The 22,280-nt window shown below is 42.8% G+C and overlaps 1 protein-coding gene across 3 annotated transcripts in view; it reads left to right on the forward strand.

Moving 5' to 3' along the window:
• Nucleotides 1-22,280, forward strand: part of LOC138300760 (polycystin-2-like protein 1) — a 2,286,574-nt gene that overhangs the window by 632,934 nt on the left and 1,631,360 nt on the right. For all 3 annotated transcript variants that reach the window (XM_069240515.1, XM_069240516.1, XM_069240517.1), the window contains one exon: nucleotides 16,697-16,950. In XM_069240515.1, coding sequence (XP_069096616.1) covers nucleotides 16,697-16,950 — 254 coding nt within the window. The remainder of the gene's footprint in view (nucleotides 1-16,696; nucleotides 16,951-22,280) is intronic.

The following is a 22,280-nucleotide window of genomic DNA, read 5'->3' on the forward strand; positions in this document are numbered from 1 at the left end:
TAGAGTGGAATAGCATAGAGTGCAGTGGCATACAGTAGAGTGTCATAAGGTGGACTGGCATACAGTATAGTGGCATAAAGTAGAATAGCGTAAAATGGAGTGGAATACAGTGGTGTGGCATAGAGTAAATTATTACAGAGTAGTGTGCTGCAGATTGGAGGGGTGTAGGGTGGAATAGCATAGAGTGGAGTGACGTACAGTACAGTGGCATAAAGTGGAGGAACAGAGAGTGGAATAGCATAGAGTGGAGTGGCGTACAGTAGAATAATATAGAGTGGTGTAGAATCGAGTGGCGTACAGTGGAGTAGCAATGAGTGGAGTGACATAGAGTAGAAAGGTGTTGAGTGTAGTGGTGTAAAGTGGAATACCATACAGTGGAGTAGCTTAGAGTTGAGTGGCATAGACTTGAATAGTTAAGAATGCAGTGAAGTAGAGTGAAGTTGGATAGGGTGGTAGTGTGGAGTGGAGTATAGAAGAATAGCACAGAGTCCAGTTGTGTAAAGTGGAAAAGTGTAGAGTGGAATGACATACCTTGAAGTGGCATACAGTGGAGTGGTGTAGAGAAAAGTATCTTACAGTGGACTTGACATACAGTGGAGTGGCAAACAGTGGAGAGTTTTAGAGTGAAGTGGCGTAGACTGGAATAGTGTCCAGTGGAGTGGCATAGAGTGTAATAGCTAACAGTGTTGTGGTAGAGAGTGGAGTGCCGTAGACTGTTGAATGTAGTGGCATAGAATGGCGTGGAGAAGAGTGGCATACAGTGGAGATGTGTAGTCGAGTGTAGTTTAAAGAGACATAACCAGTAAGTGTCTGAACAGATGAAGATTAAATTAGGCAGGAATAAAGGTATGGGGTGGGAAGTGCAAATTCTGGTAGTAGCTATAATTTGGTTAGGTAAGGTTAAAGTTATGAGTGTAAAAACACTTTTTATATTTTGCCATTGTAATTTCGCAGTATACAGCGAAACCTGTCAATCACAAGGCCCTAACGAAGAACACAGCTAAAGTGTGGGTAAAACTACTTGGCGGCCTTTTACTTTCGCAAAGGCGGACATTACCCAATGATATACTGCCTTGCCATTTGCAAGTATCACAAAATTACTGCAAGACTTTGCAGCATTTTTCTATCATTAAGTTGAAAAGCCTCATATCTTTAAAAATACTTACCCTTATTACCCATACCAATGAAAAGGATAATCGCACACCATAGTCTATAATACTGGTAAATTTCATGAAATTCAACTGCCCGTTTGTCCGCTACACACGAGCAGAAAGTCTATGGAAAATACTTTGGTGGAAAAACACGTTTTTGGACCTCCCTGTGTTTTTTTTTTCTTTTTTTTGCACTCCCTTGACCAGTCATCATAAAACTGCACATTGTCTGCGAAAGTAGAAAAAGCAATCTGTCTGCAAAGTTTCATGGGGATTCACCAAACAGGTGCAAAGTTATTAACACTCACAAATCTGAGGAATTCCTGTCACTGGCGATCCTACCTCCACTATAATATATTGCATGTGTACATTTATGTGGATGAGATATAGAAAATCCAGAGTTACTTGCCTGTTGATATTTTATTTATGAAATTCTGTCCTTAATATTGTGTATCATCGATATACTGATGTCAGTATTCAGGGTGCACACAGCTTGGTACCACTAATGCAGGGATTCCTTCCTTGCATAGCAGAAATTAATCTAAAGCCATTATCTTCTGGTAGAACATGGTTTTCTGGGCATTGAACTCATCAGTAATTAATCCCAAAGCAGTAGTGGTTGATTTATTGCTTCTGCTAATATTTCAGCATTGCATCTAGTTTCTCTAATTGCGTGTCCTACACCATAATACACCATACTTGAGACCCTCACGGGTGGGTAGTGAGCTTTACAAATTCCTGATACATGGGGAAAAGTGTGAAGGAGAATCTGTTTTCTGGCTTTCTCTGGAGAGGATAAATGGCAGAATAACTGTATAGGGAGGCCAATGTAGCCAAAGCCGCAGACTCTTAGGGCAGCCAGGGTTAGGCTTTAGTTCCAAAAATTAAATGAACATATCCTTCTTAATTTAGATGTTCCTCAAACATCATTCCAATGGGAGGTCAATATTAATATGGGGAGACTCAAAGCTTTTTTTTTCTACAACAGCGCCACAATCACTTCGACTCACAAAAATACTCCAGTTGCTTCCTTTGCCATGTTCACAAACCATGCCCCACCCTGACATGGCAAGATGTTTGACTCGGGGCTCCAACTGCCAAGGGGACTGTTGTATTTTTCCAGTCCTTGGAAGGACTGGGAAAAAATGCCAACATGTCTGTCATGTGCCATTGTAGTGTCAAAGGCTGGTCTTCTATGTAACCCACGGATCATCTACTACGTCCAGAGAAATGCCAGTTTATCCTTAGAGGCAGTACTAGATGCCAAAATGGAAACAATATATCCAGAAAATATCACAGCAAGAAGGGGAAAAACTAGAGACCAGAAAAGCTTAGCTGAGCAAAGACAGGAACTTAACGGAATGCAGAAACTGGAGACTGGAGGAAGGGCCATGGAGTCAAGTGAGTGAGCAACAGACTGCACAATGAAACTCCCTTCTATAGTACAGAACAAGATATGAGGTAATATCAAAAAAGGTCTGCCCATTTTGGATTGGGAAAGAACAGTGATCAAAAACATAGTCCAATAATAAAGGAATACTTGAAATATCTGAATATCACTATGAATTACTGGAATTGTGTTTTTTTTAATGTACTGATCCTTTTAAAATAAATACCCCTAATGCGGCATGTGCCAAGAACCTGTATACAGGAATTGCAGACTTCCAAGATGGTGCCAGCTGAGTACACTACCTTGTCCCCAGCTCTGTGCATTGAAATTTGAACCCACCACCACTGTGACACTGGGTGTCACTGCGACAGGATTTGAGGTGGCACATGGTAGCAAATTTTCCTTACAGGTCGATCTATCCCTAAGGACTTGCAGATTTCGTGCACTGCAGTTGTAATGAAACCTGTGCCTGGATCACTCGATTAGCAACACTGAAATGTGGAATAACATTTTGAAGTAACCTCTGTGCAACTGTCATAGCAACCGCTCCAGTACAGGAGTAAGCTTTCACCTACCCCGAAAACAGACAGGCTGTCACCAAGACATGAGTATGAAGTACAGCTTGCCATCTGGATAACATCCATCTGCAGGTGTACGAAGGAGCCCCAAGGAGGAGAGTGAGCAGCGTGGGTGGTTTTGGTCTCCCTTTCACCATTATGGGAACGGCAAGTGGCAAAGGAGTGCAGTAGTTTTGGGCCATAGAAGAAAAGAAAGGTCAATACTCGTGGTTTGCTGTGGCACACAACATGCCATACCTATTGATATGGGCTGCTCTGTTATACAAAAGTTCAAGTTTGGGGAGTAGAAATCCCAGTGTAACCACGCACAATGCTGTCTCTCCACACTCCCTCGAATTCCTTTTCACATTTCAGCTTGATCCAATATTTCCAACTCTCAGATGCTCGTTCTTGCCACACAGACAGATCTTACAAAGAGGGTACACAAACAAATCACTTCATTCAAAACACTTGGCAAAATTAGAAGTCTCAGACATTGCAGCCTTTCTTGTTGCGGAAACGGCCTGGACATTCGCTTTCAATACTTCACCATAAGGGTATTGATGAGCAGCACACTTGACCATAGCTAAGTTCTTATGTAGTGCCACGGTACTGGGGAGGTTTTGCATAGTACCCATTTTATGGGAGTTCCAGCAGATGTTAGGTACCTCCTTCACATCCAAAGGATCCCAAAGTCATGCATGACTCCAAACCATACAGTACTATAAGTCCATGTACACATTTACCATCTTTTCTTTGGCCAGGATGCGTACATGGAAGAGGGTAACAAGCCAAGCTGCATGGAAGGATTTTACCAATCCTTTTTTCAATTAGAAATCACCAACTTTGTACAATTTAATATACAGTACATACAGCATAACCTGCAACCTCAGTGCTCAGTTGTTAGGAGAATGAGAGCCTGGGTCCAACGCTTTGTGCAGAAGGCCGCGGCTGGTGCTACAAATATCAGGGGTGCCTAAAATCAGGAATGTGTAATCTTGATTCAACCTCTTGCCTCTTTCTTTCACCACCAGACACTCCCTGGCCCTTTACATCACTCTTGCAGATTCTATTCAGGCCTACATTATCAATGTTTTGCTGTTTTTCTCTTTCTTTCTCTTTTCTCACTGGGTGAAAGTCTGAGGAGGACAAATAGGTTCTGGTCACCAAAAATGAGTGCTGGTGGCCCCCCACTGGCAATCACCGGCTCCAATTAAGCACTGAGTAGACCTTTATTATTTTGCAATATCTGAGACATTACCCTTGCACAATTTACAGTTGAGAATGGTCATTTAGATAAAAGCAGCACTTAATGGCATGAACAATGACAGCTAAGCATCCATGGGGTTCCACATTCTCAAGGGTGTGCTTCAGAGAGCCATGATTCAGAGTAGGACAACAGACAAGAGTCATATGTGAAACAGGCAACAATAAAATCTCATAACAGGATAATCTGGCTGTAGAGAGATGCTGGTATTGAGAAGGAGAGCTGTAACAGCATGAGACACAGTAACAATCAAAGAGAAACTCAATACAATGATTTCGGAGGCTTCAACAAGATGTGCAGCAGCTGCCATAGGGTGATCACATGGTAGAAGCACAGCCATGACTAGGTCCAAGGCTGCTGAATAGAAGGCTACAGGATTTTTCTGTCCTTCATGCTGGACCAGTAATCTCAGGGGAAAAAGCATTCCAACTGAGTACATTATAAAAGGATTAGCAAAATCAGGAAGCCCTATAGCGGGTGCAGAAGTTAGTGTCTGTCTTATTTGTACAAATGCATTTTCTGCGTCTTTACACTATTCCAATGGTGACTCTTCTGACCTATTTCTCAAAGGGCTTTGCCATAGTGGTGTAACCCAAAAACCATTGTCTTCAATATCCAGCCATATCCAGAAAGATACCTACCTAGAATGCTGCCACTAGAAGGGTCAATTTACAAATGGCTTCAACATGTTTGGGTGACAGATTAGGAGCATTGGTAGAGATTTCATGGCCAAGGTATCTTACTCAGGGAGGATAAATATACAGTTTCTGTTTGGAAGCCTTGTGTCCATTTTTTGCTAATTCGGTGAGGAAGGGGTCTGAGTCCACCTTGAAGTGATCTACAGTAACCAATGGCAACAAAAAATCAACGTATTTAACCAAAGTAAAATCCTGGGGGAAAACCAATGTGTCATGGACCTTCTTTAATGGTTGGGAAAAGATCTACAGAAACTACGTAAATGCTTGGGGGAACCTCTGGCATGAATGTTGAGACCTTTGAATCAAAAACACAAGGAGAAACTGTTGATCTTCTTTGCCTTACATCAAGTGATGATATGATTTCATTTATAATGAGAGCCGGAACACGTGATGTCATAAATGACATGGAGCCAATGATGAACTTACTTTGGATAGATTATGAACTTTTTGACCTGACTCTGATTGTGGTATTGATGCTGATTTAAGATTGGGTTCTTAGATCCAGTCAGGTGACTGTTTCTTCATTTGTTTCATGTACGTTCATTGAAAGCTGAGATTTGTGAATGCAAATCATTAATTATTTTTGTTTTTTGGTTGCTAGAAAGTGGTTACTTTATGCCCTGATGAAGCAGAAGGATAACCGTGAAATGTGTGTCAGCTTTTGCAGGACTGTCTGTTCAGGAAATATTTGCTTTTGGGTCTGGCTTTTGCAGGACTTTTTTTTTCAGGAAATATTTGCTTCAAGGACCAGGCCATGATACATATATTGTCTAAGGATCTGGATTTGGGTTTTTTGTGCCATTATATGGACACTTTGAAATTTGTGTATTTGAATCAACAAACTTATGATTGGGTGATGAATATTACTAAAGTTTAATGTTGCTGAATGAAAGTTGATTTGGACATCATTGTTAATTAGCTGTTTGGTATATCACTTCAACTTGAAGATCTACTAATAGTGTAAGGACTTCGGAACCAGTATATTAGTTTTACTATGATCAGTGAATTGAATTTTCCTTTGAATCTTTGTGTGTTTTGCTTACTTCCCACATCCTAATAGTTTATGCAAGGAGAAACTGGCTCTCTTAGTATACAGGGAGGGGGAAAATGGCAGAACAAATGTTGTGAGAAAATGGGATAGATGGTTGAGGGGAGTTAAACCCTACTCAAGCAACAGCCACAGGCCTTGTCAGGGAGAACCACAAAAAGTCACTAAATTACCCTGTGCTTAACTGTCTGGTAGCTTGGCACAAAAGCATTCAGGCTTAACTTGAATGGAATGTGTAAAGTATTTATGCAATACTTAAGCAGTAATAAAGTGAACACACATCACAAGAAAAAATCCACACTAATTTAGAAAAATAGAGTACATTTTAATAAATTATCAGCGAAATGACAACAATTCAATCAGTAGAACTATAGTTCTGAATGTTTAAAGCTTAAGGTGAAAAATAGTGCCTTAAAAGATCAAAGTGCCACCTGCACATGTCTAGTCGAGTGAGACTGTGACAAAGTTGAAAGTTATGGCTGACTGCAATGGAGTGCTATTCGGATACACAAAGTGGATTGGGCTCGGTCTCCGCTTACCTTTGGGCTAAAAAGAAGTTTTGTCAAAAACTGTCTGAGAATATAAATGTTCAGCAGGGCAAGGCAGGTGGGGGTGTCCGAGGATGGGGTGTCGTCAGGGAGCTGCTGGATGAAGTCATAGTGAAGATTTCTACGTTTGGTCTTAGGACCTGATTTAGAGTTTGGTGGACGGTTTACTCCGTCACAAATGTATTACGATCACCATAGGCTATAATATGATCATAATACAGCAGACCGGAAATCCATCATGTTTGTGATGGAGTAACCACCTCCTCCAAACTCTAAATCAGGCCCTTAGTCTCTTTTTTGGAAGTTTAAAATCTCCAGTGGGATGAAGCTACAGGCTGTAGCCAGTGAGGGCACCATGAAGCCGAATACGGTTTACTCTGTCACAAATGTATTACGATCACCATAGGCTATAATATTATCATAATACAGCAGACCGGATATCCGTCATGTTTGTGATGGAGTAACCCCCTCCTCCAAACTCTAAATCAGGCCCTTAGTCTCTTTTTTGGAAGTTTAAAATTTCCAGCGGGATGAAGCTGCAGGCTGTAGCCAGTGAGGGCTCCATGAAGCTGAATACCCTTCAGGAGCCACTGAACATGATTTGCTGCTGCAGAGAATAACATAGTCAGGCGCACTGGCAATGCACCTTGGGCAGATTGGTGAGCAGGTAGGTACTGGTCTCCTCCTGATCCTCAGGGCACCTTTTGGTTGAAAATGTTCTCATGTTTTGGATTTTGGCTATATGGGCACCTTTAACACCACTTCCAAGGTTGGAGGACTGGAAGGGTACCTCTTGGAGGGTCAGGATTCACCCAGGCTGGGTGGAGGTGCGGGTTCAAGAGAGTTGGAGCCTTTTTTGTCCCTGAGGATCTGATCAGGAGACTGGCCAACTAGCCCTTGGAGTCACTCTGCATGTCTTGAGTTGAAGTAGAGAAGCAGGTCTCAAGAAACAGGGAAGTCCTCTGAGTGGACATGACAGGCTTCATGCAGCAGGGCAGCCTGTGGAGTACACAGCAGGCCACAAGCAGCAGGGAAGTCTTCTAAGAGTCCTCAGCAGGTTCGGAAGTGAACTGAAGACTGAGTCTGAGGGTACTAGTTTTTCACCTGGTGTCAGCTTTGCAGTGGAAGAAGCTTCTGAAGTTTTGTCTTACAGAAGTGTCTGGAGTTTCCTGCCTCCCTGATCCCAGGATGTCAGAAGTTACAAAAAGATATTATGACGTTCTTTGTGCGCCAGTGCGGACAGTCATTGAAGTGCAAGTGGACATGTTTGTCTCAGAGAAATACACAAAGGTCAACTGTCAACTTCACCTAGTCATGTGACCTAGAAACAGGATGCAGGCTCCAAATCGCTAGGACAAAAGAATTGTGACCTACAATCCAACTTTACCATTAAAGAGGGTTTGAACTTACAATTCCTTAGGTTCTAAGTAAGATATATCTAACTTATCCCACCCAAATATTTTTAATCATTAAATGTAATAAGCTAACCCAATGTTATCCGATGTGAGAGGCAGGCTTCACAATAGTGAAAAATAAATTTGTGAGTTTTTCACTACCAGGGCATGCCTTATGTGCTATTTAGTGCATACCTTAGGGGTGACAGTGTATTAAAAAGGGAGAGCCTGGCAAGGTGTTTATTTCACTAGCTCGAATTGGCAGTTTAGGACTGCACACTGGCTGCAATGGCAGGCATGACACGTGTTTTAAGGGGCTACTTAAGTGGTTGGCATAATAAGTGCTGTGAGCCCACTAGTAGTATTTAATTCACCAGCCCTTGCTATATGGTATACCACTTTACTAGGGACTTATTATTAAATTAAAAATGCCAATCAGGTGTAAGTGAATTTTACTAGGTCTTAGGGAGTGAGCAAAAGCACGTAAGCACTGATTAGCAGTGGTAAAGTGCATAGAGTCCTAAGGCCGACAAAAATGAATTCAGCAAAACAGAAGGGGAGAAGGTAAAAACTTTGGGGGTGACCCTGCAGAGACAGCCAAGTCCAACACGACTCCCCTCCAGTCAACCACTACATGAGATTAATCAATACCTCGTTGGGCCTCCCTGTTTAGGCGATAGAACATCTTTGATGGCCCTGTACTGCAGAGGCCTTTGCCAGTTCTGTGCCCCTCTGAACTCAATTGGAGTCCTCTGTCTACACTCTTCTCAGCCATTGAAGTGACCAATGCTGAATCCTTCTCCCCACCAGTGGAGCCCATTATGAAGCACCCATCCTTAGCTTGCTCACAGATTCGTCCCAGTAGACAGACAGTGCCGCCATGGCCAACAAAGTGATGTGGCCCATTCCATCCATTTGATCAGACTACTGTCCCCAGCCCAATAAAATTCTGCCTATAAGGACAACAACCAACAGAAGCCATGCCCAGGCTATCCAGGGTTCTCTGATGTTTCTCAGAGTGGGGGCAACAGCCCTGGGTGTAAGGAAGCTTTCTTCTACTCTTCTTCCCACAAGTCCAGGGGTGGTTGCAGAGACTGGCCTCTCAGCCCAGGGGCTGTACACTGAGGCTGCACAGGGGTCAGTATTGAGCCTTTTTTTCCCCCTGCCCTTCCTTCTGGGTCTTTGCACTCTCCATTTGGCAGTGGTACTCCCCGAGCCCTGAGCTTTCAGGGCACCCTGGGCGGCCATCCCTCCCTGCTCTCCCACTACTGGTGGTAAGTCATGCTCTAGAATGCAGTTAATGGGCATCTGGGAACTAATTCTCAACCTCCTCCTCTACCGCATACTAGGGATACCAGAGCAGAGGGCTGAGAAAGTACTGCCCCTGGGCATAAGCTACCCTTCACACCCATCTGGTGTACTTATCTTAGGAAACCAGACTTTCTACTACCATGATCTGGCTAGCATCGGCATCCCTTTGAGGAGTTACAGGGAACCTATTCACTGTGACCTAGTAGAAGTAACATCTCCTACCCTCAGGGATCATAAGTTTGCCCTCTCCCAATAAATTGAGATTAGGGCATGTTCTAACACCTGACCGTGGGAACTTCTTCTTCCTAAGGTCACATCACCCCTCTGTAGAGTTCTCTCCAGTGTGTGGTTTCTTAGGACACACAGACCATCTCCCTCCCCCAGCCCCCACCCCGCTTGTGTCCTAGCTGAGAACAATCAAAGTACCGGGGTTGAAAATGGGGTGACCTGGCCCGCCACCCACCAGACTTCCTCTCTGTTTCTCAGAAGGGGCATGGGAACCCTTTCCCCCCCACCTTATCCCGCAACTTGTCTGTGTTTCCTTGGACCCCCCCCCCACACTCTGCAGAGTGAATCCTGAACGTTCATGGGGTCACTCCCATGTACTTTCTTAGACTCTCTGGTACTAATCTAAAGGGCTGCCTCTTTAGCAAGCTCCCTAGGGTCAGTTAGGTTGATATCAACCAGGTGTTTGCACAGTTCTGTGAAACAGATGTTGAGCATGTGCGCTCTCATAATTAGATTGTAGAGCCCAGTGAAATCATTCACTGTGCTGGCCCTCACCCAACCACTCAGTGCCTTGCTGGAGGCATCCCTGAAATCCACCCAAGACTGATTTGGATGTTTCTGTCTGTCCCTGAATCTGATATGATACTTCTCAGGGGAGAACCCAAACTTGGAGAGTGAAATGGCTGTCATGGGAGTGTACCTCATCTGGTCCCCCACCTCTAATTTAAGAAGGGGAACCCTCCCCACTGGGGGCATGTGCTTCCACAACCTTGCTCCCTAATCCTCCTTTGGGTCCCCCATCCTATATGCAGTGAACCATTTATCTATATCAGCCTCCACCACATAACTGAGCACCAGGTCTTGGGGTATGCAGACCCTAACCTCTTTATAGGGCACTGGACTGCTACCACCACTTCTGCTGTATCCTGCCACCCGCTTGGCTTTCAGTTCTAGCTCTGCCAGGTTCCTCTTAAAAGAAAGTTTTTTTCCTCCATTTTAGGTTTGGCCATTTGAACAATTCCCTTTTATCCTTCCTGTCCACCAACTCCTCAGGGGGAAGGCTGTGGAAGCACATACTGCTCCCTGTTTTGCCTGGGGTTCTCTTTAGCATGTAAGGTTTCCTCCTCCTCCTCTTCAGGGAGCTGTATCTCAGAGTCTGTGGCTGGTCCTACAACCTCTTCCTCCTCTAAATCGACCTCTCCCTTAGAGTTGTCAGCCTCAGGACCTCTGGGATGGACTGCATCTTCTTGACCTCCTCTTAAGCATGAAGGACTGGAGGACCACCGTGGCCACCTTCCCACATTCAGTCCCTCTCTGTTTGCAAAACTTCTGCAGCTCAACCTTGCTGACATCATCAATCTTGAACAGCTCCATCTCCATTGTAGCAAAAAGGAGGTTAGGTAACCTAAATTTGGAAATGGAAAAAAAGTGTCAATCAGAAGCTAAGGGCAAATTAAAAGAAGGTCAAATCTGGTATCACATTAGTTATGTGGGATTTTAGTGTTAAACTAATCAAATGTGGTACTCCACAAACAAAAGTACTGAATCTCACCACTGAGCACAAGTGTGAGGAATTTCATTTGTTGTTTTGGTGGGTGGGGGGATGAAAGCATACTCAAGCAACAGCCACAATCTTTATCAAGGTGGACCACAAAAAGTCACTAAATTAACCTGTGCTTAACCATCAGATAGCTTGGCACAAAAGCATTTAGGCTTAACTTAGAGGCAATGTGTAAAGTATTTATGCACACGTAAACAGTAATAAAGTGAAACACAACAGAATAAAAATCCCACACTGATTAAGAAAAATAGAGATATTTCTCATAAATTATTTGACTCCAAAATGACAAAACTCCGATCAGTAGAACTGGAGTGTTACATTTTTTAAGTTTAGATTAAAAAATATTGCTTAAAAGATCAAACAGTTAACTGAGGCGATCTAGTCACACGAGAAGGGCAAATTCAAAAGTATTGGCTGACTGCTATGGAGCTCGGTTGGGATACACAAAATGGATTGGTCCGAGTCTCCACTTACCTTCGGACGTAGAAGACATTTTGTGAAAAAATGTCTGAGAAGGTAAAGATCAGGTAGGTGTCATTGTTGTTGAGCTGCTGGATGAAGTCGCAGTAAAGATTTCTACATTTGGTCTCTTCTTTGGAAGCCAAAAATCTTCAGCGTGATGAAGCTGCAGGCCCTAGCCGATGAGGACTCCACAAGGCCGGATACCCTTCTGGACAAGAGCAGCTGAACAGGATTTTCTGCTGCTGAGAAGAACAAAGTGGGAGTTCCTACGAAGTCAGGATGACTGGTGATGCACCTTAGAAAGTTCCGCGGGCATGTAGGTTCAGTTCTCATGGCACCTTTTAGCTGAACCTTTTCCAAGTCCCAAGTTTTGGATTTTGGCTATCTGGGCACATTTAGTACCACGTCCAAGGGACCAGAACTGGAGCAGCACCACTTGGATGGTCAGCACCCAGTCGTGCCGGGTGCATGTACAGGTTCAAGGTTGTTGGGGCTTTTTCTATCCCTCAGGCTCTGATCAGGAGGCCAGCTAACAAGCCCTTGGAGTCACTCTGGATTTCTTGGGTTCAAGCAGAGAAGCAGCTCCCAAGCAACAGGGCAGTCCTTTGAAGGCACCTGGGAAGCTTCAGGTAACAAGACAGTCCTCTTGGTGCAGCAGGATAGTCCTCAGAAGTACACAGTAGGACAAAGGCAGTGGGACAGTCCTCTGAGAGTCCTCCGCAGGTGCAGAAGTGAACTGAAGAGTGAGTCTGAGGATCCTAGTTTTATACTTGGCACCAGCTTTGAAGTGAATAAGCTTCTGGAATTTTTGCCCCACAGAAGTGTCTGGAATCTCCTGCCTCCCTGCCCTAGTCCCAAGAGAAGTGGATAAGCTCCTGGAATGTTTGTCCCACAGACATGTCTGGAATTTCCTGCTTCCCGGCTCTGGTCTGAGGCTGTCTGGTGTCCCAAAAGGCTAGAATGAAGTTCTTTGTGTGGGAGCTGAAGCAGTGTATTTGAAGCACACTGCTTCACCATCCTGCCAGGATCTGATTTTGTGGTGGGTGGGGAAGGCATTGTACACTCATACCCAAAGATCTCATTGGATTTGGTTGACATACAGTCCGGTGCCTGAAGGAGATAGCAAATGTCCCAGGGTTGCTGGTTCAGAGGGTCTTCTTCTGTTACACAAACATTCATCAAAGATATGTGCTTCAGGTCCTGGTACTCCCGACTATTGCCTCAGCTTCTATACTATTTCTAGAACCCATCTTCTCGAAACCATGGATATACAGACACACACACACTTTTAACATTGCCACCTTCACAGATGACACTTATGTGTGCCCTTTTAACAGATTTTTAAAAATACAGAATAATACAGGTAATTCAGGCAGGCAAGCAAAGTATTGCTGTGCTCCACCCCAAACTCCCTGAGAATGTTTTCTCTGGTTCCTGGGGTCACGGTGTAGAGTCCAGTCCAGCACTTCCCTTTTCACTCAGAGTACACTATGCCCAGCATACAATGCGCTAGGCTGTAAAAGAAAAACAAAATACTTGGGGTAGCCTATAGAGTCTAACATGCATTTAATGCAAAAATAGCCAATAAGCAAGCAAAGTTATAAGAGGCAATTGTTTTTTCAATGGGCTAGTGTGGCGTGTCTACCCTTAATTATTGGGAACATTTATAGCTAAGATTTGGTGTTTATTTTCTACAGTTTTTTCTCAATAGAAGTGAACGAAATTGAGAGCACCTGATCAAAACTGCAACTAACTGAAATGAATTAATTAGCAGGTGCCATGATGTTCTCATGAGAAAGATTGTGAGAAGACCTTGAAGACTTGATACTGAAGGCACAGAAGGCTGCTGACTTCCTTATTTTAAAAAATTCTTGCTTCGTGGTACCAATCCTCAGAGTGAGGCTGTGCTCACTACACAACACCAACATTTGAAGTTTTACAATACCAAAAAATGGCTGCAGCATATTACAAATAGGTGTACCTTAGCAGGCAAACTAGAACGTTAGCGGTCCACAGGCTGGCATTAAACCAGAATAGTGATTCCGTAATAAAATGTATCAGTACATATTAAGGCATGCATAATGATTAGATTGTTTGCAATACATGTTTTGTTTTGACACAGAAACCAGTAAATCTACTTTCTAACATTCATGCACGTGTTTCTAGGAGCAAAACACAGCTTGGAATCACCCCAAAAGTGCCTTATGATACATGTTGAGAACTATTTCAATTATTGCTTTTTCAATCATTGCTATTTCAATCATTGCTATCTATGGTCCCTGAACTTTATGGCAACAAAAAGAAATGTAATTTCTGAAAATAGTTGCATAAAGGAACCATCACAAATCTTTGATGAACTCTTAACCTGACTCCAGAAATGCCTTTCTAGAATTCTCAAGCTTCTCCTAGTGCCTAATCTAGGATTGGTGATTACACATTGGGGCCACTGCATCCATTTGTGTTGAATCTGTACTTATTTTTCCTCAACAGACTTTGATCCAAAGCAGTAGAGAAAAAACACAAAGGGTTAAAGGAGGAAGAAGAGAAAGATGGAACAACAGTGAGAAAGGGAGAAAGCAGGGATGAAAAAGAACCTGCAAGAAAGAATTTGATAAAGAGGCAAGTACTGTCGGGTACGGAAGACTATGCAGCCTTGGCATTTGGCACAGTGACATTCAGCAGCATCATCTGCAGACTCTGAACAACACGTTTGTGACCTTGCTGTTTTTCTTTTACAAATTAAGCACAGGCTTCTTCACTTCTATGAATACTTGAAGCTTAACAAGGACTTGATCACTCAACCCATCTTCCAGTCAGGATGATGGTTCTTTATAGGTCACATTCTGAAAACTTTTCACTGGCTTTCTGTTCATGAACAATGCCAAAACATAGTCCTGAAATCACTTATAAAGCTTTATACAAAAAGATCCAAAGAACATTTTTGATCACTAAATGCCTCCGTAGAGTGTAAAATCAGCTTTGCTTTTCGATCATGAAACTGTTGTGCCTTTCTTCCTTCAAATCCTCTACAGCCAGGGGCTGAAATTTGTAGTCAGAAGTCCGCCTCTCCTGTGTCACACTGCTTTGACACCAAGTGCCTATCTTCAATATTGTTGCATTCTGTCTATAAAAATGGAGTCTTTCACTGATGCACTTTGCTAGATTTCTAAATTCCTTGACTTCCCTTTCTCCATTCTCTTTCTGATTCACCCTCCTGCCGTATTCTCTAAAATGTTTAGTTACAAAAAGGTCCAAATAAAACCAGCTACAATTTAATCTTCACTTATTTTTTATGTATTTTCATTTTAATGCTGTTTGTAAGTCGAAAGTAAAATAGATTTGTGTCCCTGTAGATGACGGATAACCTATGAATGATAAAATAGAGTTTTAACATTGAGGTACCATTTTTCATCCTTCACATGAATCAAATGCTCATCGAGGTCGATGGACCTTTGGACCCAGTAAGTAGTGTGCTATAACCGTCAACAAAATTTCAACACCCCCCCCATCAATTTAGACAACATGACCAATATGGCCACTGAAGGGAAAACCTACGCAGGAATAAAGTTAAAAGATTTATTATGAACCCAAACTCAGTCATGTAGACAATACGCAGAACCAAGTTATAAAGATACATAATCACCAAGGGTTGCCCAGGGTGTCAAAATAAATTAAGGGAAACTAACAATAATAAAACTAAGCATTCAAGAAAAATAAGACATAACACCAACAAGGATATCTGAGACAAAGCTATAACTTGCGGCTCAGAATTTACAATCATTAATCAATTCTAATTTGGCAGAGTCAATAATCTTTGGCTGGGTACAGGTCAACCCTACGGCTAACAAAATAAGGGAAATATATGGGTAGGCAGGAACAAGTGGGCAAAATATAAAAAGCACAAAAAGTGGAAAAAATAATTTGGATAACGATAATCTCTGACTGCAGGCCACTAACTACATGTAGCAAAAGGCAGGTGAAAAGAGAAAGAGGAAGTGTTAGCATATCAGAAGCTCAGTCTTGAGTCTTTTGAAGGGGCAAATCAGAGAATTACTACATCTAAAGAGGGCATTTCAAGGGTTAGGGCAAATGGCAGAGAGGAAGATACCTATCCAAGGAATACAGCATTCGGGGAATCTTCATCAGCGAGACCTCAAATTCAGCAAGGCATCTGCAAGCATCTGGATCTGCATTGGTCTTCTCAAGAAATTTCTCGAGACTGCACACGACTGTCCAAAGTTCAAATGTTCATCATTATTTCAAATTTCACAAACTAATTTGATTCACAAAAGGTATCAGATCATGTTACGTTGGATAGAAATCATCTAATGAGGAATAGTCATACGACTTCAAATTGAAACAGTCAAATTTCTTCCTAGGTATGTCATGAGAACAACTCTTTTGTGTGACTCCAAGCAGGGTTCATACAAATGCATACAATCTCAATCCATGTTCCTGGAATGTGCTTTTCTCAAGGGCAAAGGAATGAATCTTTCCACGTTTAAACAAAGGGGTCTATTAAAAAATGATGTTGCTTCTCATGAGAACGAAATATGAAAGAAGACTTCACGTTAGGAAAAATAAATATTTCAGCACTTTTACATGACTGCAAAATGCAAGCCCAGCAGGCCTAACTTATGCTAACACAAGGAAAAAATATGAAATGCATAACATTAATACATTTTAGTAAACCACACATACAAACTTATAAATTCATCATTATTTCATGGATATACGTAATACATTTAATTTTAAACAGAAAAGCTTTGTTATTGCATTTAAATAAATATAACAGAGAAGTGCATTTCTCTCACTTCGCACATATTTTTAAACTCATTAATATATTGTTAGTTTTACTCTCTTTTAATTTCATAAATTTGAACTTGTCATATCTTAATTACTTTTGTGACACAAGGGACAGCACTAATTTATAAGCTTCATCAACATTGTTGTATGTGCGTATTTCAAACACATGATGGAAAGTATGACCTAAAAGTTTAATTATGATTGTACTGAGAAAATTACATATTAAAAATTAATACATTGCTGGCAGTAATTCAGATTTTGGTCTCTTGTTTCAGTTTGCACAAGGCCCACTGCTGGACGGACTTTATTGGACAAAGTGGTACAACAACCAGTCATTAGACCAGAGCACTCAGTCGTTCATCTACTATGAAAATTTACTGCTTGGTGTTCCCCGAATTCGTCAACTCAAAGTGCAAAATAACTCCTGCGTTGTGCACACAGATTTCAGGGATGATATTTCAGGATGCTATGATGTGTATTCTAAAGAAAAAGAGGATACAAGCATATTTGGACTTCTAAATGGGACAGCGTAAGTCTTTTACTATCCTACTTTTTTTACTGGCATAACATTTGAAAAAATTGCGATTATGATCTGACCCGTAAACCCCTGTATATGCAAGGGTGGAATTACGAGTCTGGCTATATTTAATGCATCTGATTATTATCGGATGCATTGAATACCTCAGCAGGGGAAATTGTATGGTATTTATCGTACCATGCCGATTTTGGTGTGGTATTCACCACAAACTCATGATAGGTGTTAGTTATCGCACACAATGAATAACATACCCCATGGTATCGTCATTTATCATGTGCGATAAATAACACCTAAACTCGTAATCGGGCCCTAAATTGGAAGTAGTGAACCAGAATATAATTATCAAACTAAGCAGTAATGGTTAGGCTGCACAGGCCAAGTTCCATAGTGTGTTAAGCCTCAGTGACCTCTCTGAAGGTTGTGTCTACCTATAACCAATCAATATACAAATAACTATCTGGGAAGGAAGGCAAATTATCTAGTAAAATCCAATTAGGATCCAAATCCCAGGTTCTTTTTTGAACCACATCTGCACTACTGGTATGGAAGAAGCTCCACAATCAAAGAATCCCCAATTCTCTGTATCTTGTTTTTCTTTTCTTTTCATTTGCAAAACTCTTTCTGCCTATGCTGGGAAGCAGATATGCTGCTGGAGCAAGAGTTTGATTGCCAGACTTAAAGTGAATGTCATACAAGCTTGAATCTAAAATAGAATGGGTATGCGCGACTATGCACGAAAGTTATGAACATTCTGCACTATGCCCTGATGAAGTTCCTAGGTAAGAAATGAAATGCTTTGGCTGGGTGTGCTTCAGATGAAGAAAAGAGAGATTTTTGAAAAGAAAAAGAAAATAAAAACAAGAAAATGAGGACTGGAGATTCTTTAATTGTCCATCTTCTTCCATGCCAGTAGAGTGGATGTGGTTCAAAAAAGAACCTGGAATTTGAATCCTACTTGGATTTAACTTAATAATTTTCCCTCCTTCACAGATAGCTATGTGAAGCAGAATATAAATTAAGAGAAAACAATGTTTTAACTAGAGGGGCAGATTTACAATTCTTTCTCGCAGTAAGGCAACTTGCTGTACTGCATTGCATGAAAACTCAAGGGTAGAAATGCTACATATTTACAAAGATATGGAGCATTTCTGCTCTCTCCTTGAGCTGGTGTGGTGCCTAGTGCCATCTCAGGCAGCCTTGCAAAACAGGTGCACAGGTCAGGTCCATGAGCACTATATGAATGGCACCTCTCATGACTTTGACAAAAGTTACTCTACAATTCCCCAACCTAGGAGAAATCCAAATTTAGCTTCAGATAGAACATTGTTTCCCTCTGCCCATGTCTCTAAGCTTCTACCCAAGATTTTAGAAGTAGACTCTAATAAAAAAAATGAGCGGTAACTGGTAACAACTGCCTCCTTGCAAGATGTTGCAATTGGGCCAACTATGGGAACTCTAAATACATTAGGAGTACTGGGGCCTAAAAAGAAGATACTCTGTATAAAGACGACCATAGGACTCCTTCCGGGCCTGGAGCTTTCCCAAACGCACTAGTATTAACTGCTCAGATTACTTCATTCATGTCAATTATGCGACTCAGGTCAAGAGCAGCTGCCTGATCGCATATTGCATCACCCTCTGTAGATAAATCAGCTGTAAGGTGCAGGGCATAGCTTCAGGGGTGTGGTGGGTTACACCACCTCCAATGTGTTTTGTGCTAAATAGTTGGGTGCAGGTTGCTTTCAGTTGGGTATGGTGAGGTGTCTGTTGGATTTCACCTCGAGTTTTAACACACACAGACAAAAACACACACACACACTCTTTTCCTCTGTTTGGAAAGACTTCAAAAATGTTGGTTATTTTACAAAATAATGCGCTTTCCCTCACTTAGTACCCCCACCAGTCGGCATTCCTTTCTCTTTCCACTGCCTCTTAAGCCCTTCTCGTATGCCTTGCTTGTCATATAATGATCTTTAACATCCTGTGCCAGCATGATTGTCGGGAAATCTGAAGCTAACAACCCCGCCCCAAAATCATAGTGACCATCCTACGCCCCTAGTAAGGTGACTAGGGTTGAAAACATTAATAAAGCGCTCAACCCACAGATCAACAGAGATTAGACTCTCGACTTTAGATGTTTTGTATGCAGTAACATAAGGGGAGAGTTACCACTCTCTAAAATACCCTGCTATTATTTGCATTCCTAGCTTCTTCCAAATCCTCCCAGGCCATACATCTTATCTCTTCTTTTCTTTCAGCAATTGTGTTCTTATAGGTTTGTCTGGAAGCTTTTATTTCATCCAGAAACTGAGGGTGTTTCCTAAGGAAGAATTTAAGCATCGGAGCATGCTGTATTAAACAACAGACACAGCTGTTCACTTCTCAGATCTTTCTGGACTAATAGCGCTGAAGATATGGAGGAGTACAGTGAATTATAAGAGCCTAAATTAAGGAGACTGTCTGTGTCATGGGTCATACATATGTCTAAAACTTCCTTATGACCGCTAACAAAATCATAAGTACATCTGTTAGAATAATTTTGTCCTAGTTAACTAAACTTGACTGAGACAAGCCTTGCCAGTCCCCTTTCCCTTTTCAAAAGGAATCATTGGAGACAAACGTATAAAAGGATGCTAGAATTAGGGATGAGGTGACACACAGGCAGATTGCTGAATGGATATGCAGCCAGATCCATTTCTGACTCCAAAGGTGGAGGCAGCTAAAAGTATGGGGGTCATTATGACCCCAGCGGTCTGTGTAAATGTGGTGGTAGTACCGCCAACAGGCAAGCGGTGCATACCGCCACATTATGACATTGGCGGGTTGGCTGATGCCAACCCGCCAATGTACCACACCGACCGCCATAGCAGTAGTAGCCGCTGGGCCGGACATAACAATCTCCAACCTGGCGGCCGCTACTGTCCCACATTATGACCCTGCCTACCGCCATGGTTTCCGTGGTGTTCGTAACGCCACGAAAGCCATGGCGGTAGGCCCTATCAGTGACAGGGAATTCCTTCCCTGTCGCTGGTAGGAGGCACACCCACCCCCCACCCCAAGACTTCCCAGACAACCCCCACCCTCTCTCCATCCACACTTCTCCCCCCCCTTCCAGTCCGTCCCCCCCAAACACGGACAGTCGCAGGCACACACCACGCATTCACACACTCACTCACAAAGGCATGCACACATTCATACACGCATGCATCCATTCATTCACGCACACATCTGTAAACACTTTTAAACTGACATGCAGACATGCATTCACATTTCCATTCATTCACGCATTCTCACACATGCACACAAACACTACTACACACTCATTCGCATTCACGCACACACTTGCACATTCATGCACACACCCCAACACACACAACACCCCCCTCCCCTGTCGGAAACCTGACTTACCTGCATCCAAGGGGTCTTCCGGTAGGGGACCGGACGGGGCACTCAACCGCCAGCAGTGCCTGCGAGAAGAACACCGCCAGGCCGTATTATTTGTTATAATATGGCTGGCGGTGGTCTACTTGTGTGGGTCTGCTGTTGGTAGCAACGCCACCTTAACACTGTCCACCAGCATGGCCCCAGCCGGATTTCCGCCCTTCTATAAGTGTCATTGTGAAGAAATACACTGTTCAAGTTTGATGTCGCTGGAATCACAATTTAAAATACAACTTTATGGTGAAATCTGATTTTAAATTGTAATTCTGAAAATGCCACTTTTAGAAAGTTGCCATTGTCTTACTTTAGCCATTTGGTGCCTGCTGCCTGTCTCTGATCACATGTCTGGTGTGGGTGACAGGCTTTGTGTATTTACCCTAGACAGTCACACATGATGGGAGATGGTGTGACTTGATGGGCCATTCTGATAGGATGAGACGGAGGACCTGGACCCAACCTCACTTACACCTTAATAAGCTGTGCCCAGTCACCACACAAAGGACTGTATACCCCCGTAATGAGTCTGGAGCCAGGACAGGGCCTCTGTGCACTTTGAAGGCCTGTTGTTGAAGTCTTCTGTATTTCAAAAGTAGCACTGAGTAGAATTACTGGACTTCAGTCATCACCACTTCAGTACACTTCTAGACCTATGAATACTTTGCCAGGAAGAAGGACTGCTGTGCTGCTGAAAGCGCTGCCACTCTACTGGACTACCAGTCTGAAGGAGCTGCTGCCTTGCTGTGCTGACTTGCTGTCTGCTGCCCTCTTGCCTGGTGAAGAACTGAACCTGGAACCTATCTTCGACCCAGAGTGACACAAAGGGCTAGTCTGATGCCCTGCTGATCTGAGCCTCATGGACATAACAGGCACCCTACAGCTCTTAGACCCGTCTTCAATGAGCTCCTGACCCACAAGAGGAGCCTCCCAGGTCCTGAACCCTTGGAAATGTTTTTCAAGCTCTTAGTCAAGCTTTTTGGCTCCTCACAAACTGGCTCCTTTACTCTGGAACCTCGTCACTTGCCCAGAAGCTCAGCTTGAGCAGCCTCAAATTTGTCTTTTCATGCAGCCAGCATCGTCCTCCTGCATGGATCCCCACCTCAAGGCTCCAGCCTGTCTGTCCATGACACACGCCCTGTTCCTTGCACCCCACAACTATGGCCAGCAATGCTTTCCTTGCTCCCTGCAAACTACTTTCACGTGAACAGGACTCTTGGAACAATTCTTGAGAAGGTAAAACTTCAGCAGGACTAATCGGGGACTGTATTCAACCTGCATTCCATCGCGATCGGCTTGAACGTTCGACTTTGACCCAGTCCAGTGTGACCAGATAGCTGCAATTGGAGCTTTATGCTTTTAGGCCGTGTATTGCAGATTATAATTTTTTTAATCCTAACTCCGGTTCTTTTGATTGGATTTTTGTTGTTTTGGCCTTGCTTTATTTTTTAAATTAAGCTCTATTTTCTTAACCAGGTGTGGGATCTCTTTGTTAAGTGTTTTCACTGTTTTAATGTTTGAAGTGTTGTACCAATACTTTACAAATTGCCTCTAAATTAAGCCTGACAGCTGTGCCAATGTACCAGAGGGGGAGCGCAGGTTAATTTATGGTTTGCCTGTCTCCCTGACTAGAGTTGTGGTTGCTGCTTGACCAGGGCTCATAACCCAGTCAACCAGTAACTCAATCTCTAGCACAAACATTTACAGCTCCGTCTTGCCATCACTAGACTACACTGTCTAAACTTAAAGAATATAGCACACTGGAGAATAAAAACCTAACGGGACCATGGGGAAGAAGAGATATTGCAGATTTACTGTTGCTTGATGATCACTTCCCCAGATGGATTTATTACACTGAAAGAGAAATGGGAGAAATGGATCTGTCC

Source organism: Pleurodeles waltl, chromosome 6 (assembly GCF_031143425.1).
Source record: "Pleurodeles waltl isolate 20211129_DDA chromosome 6, aPleWal1.hap1.20221129, whole genome shotgun sequence".
NCBI classification, from domain to species: Eukaryota; Metazoa; Chordata; class Amphibia; order Caudata; family Salamandridae; genus Pleurodeles; species Pleurodeles waltl.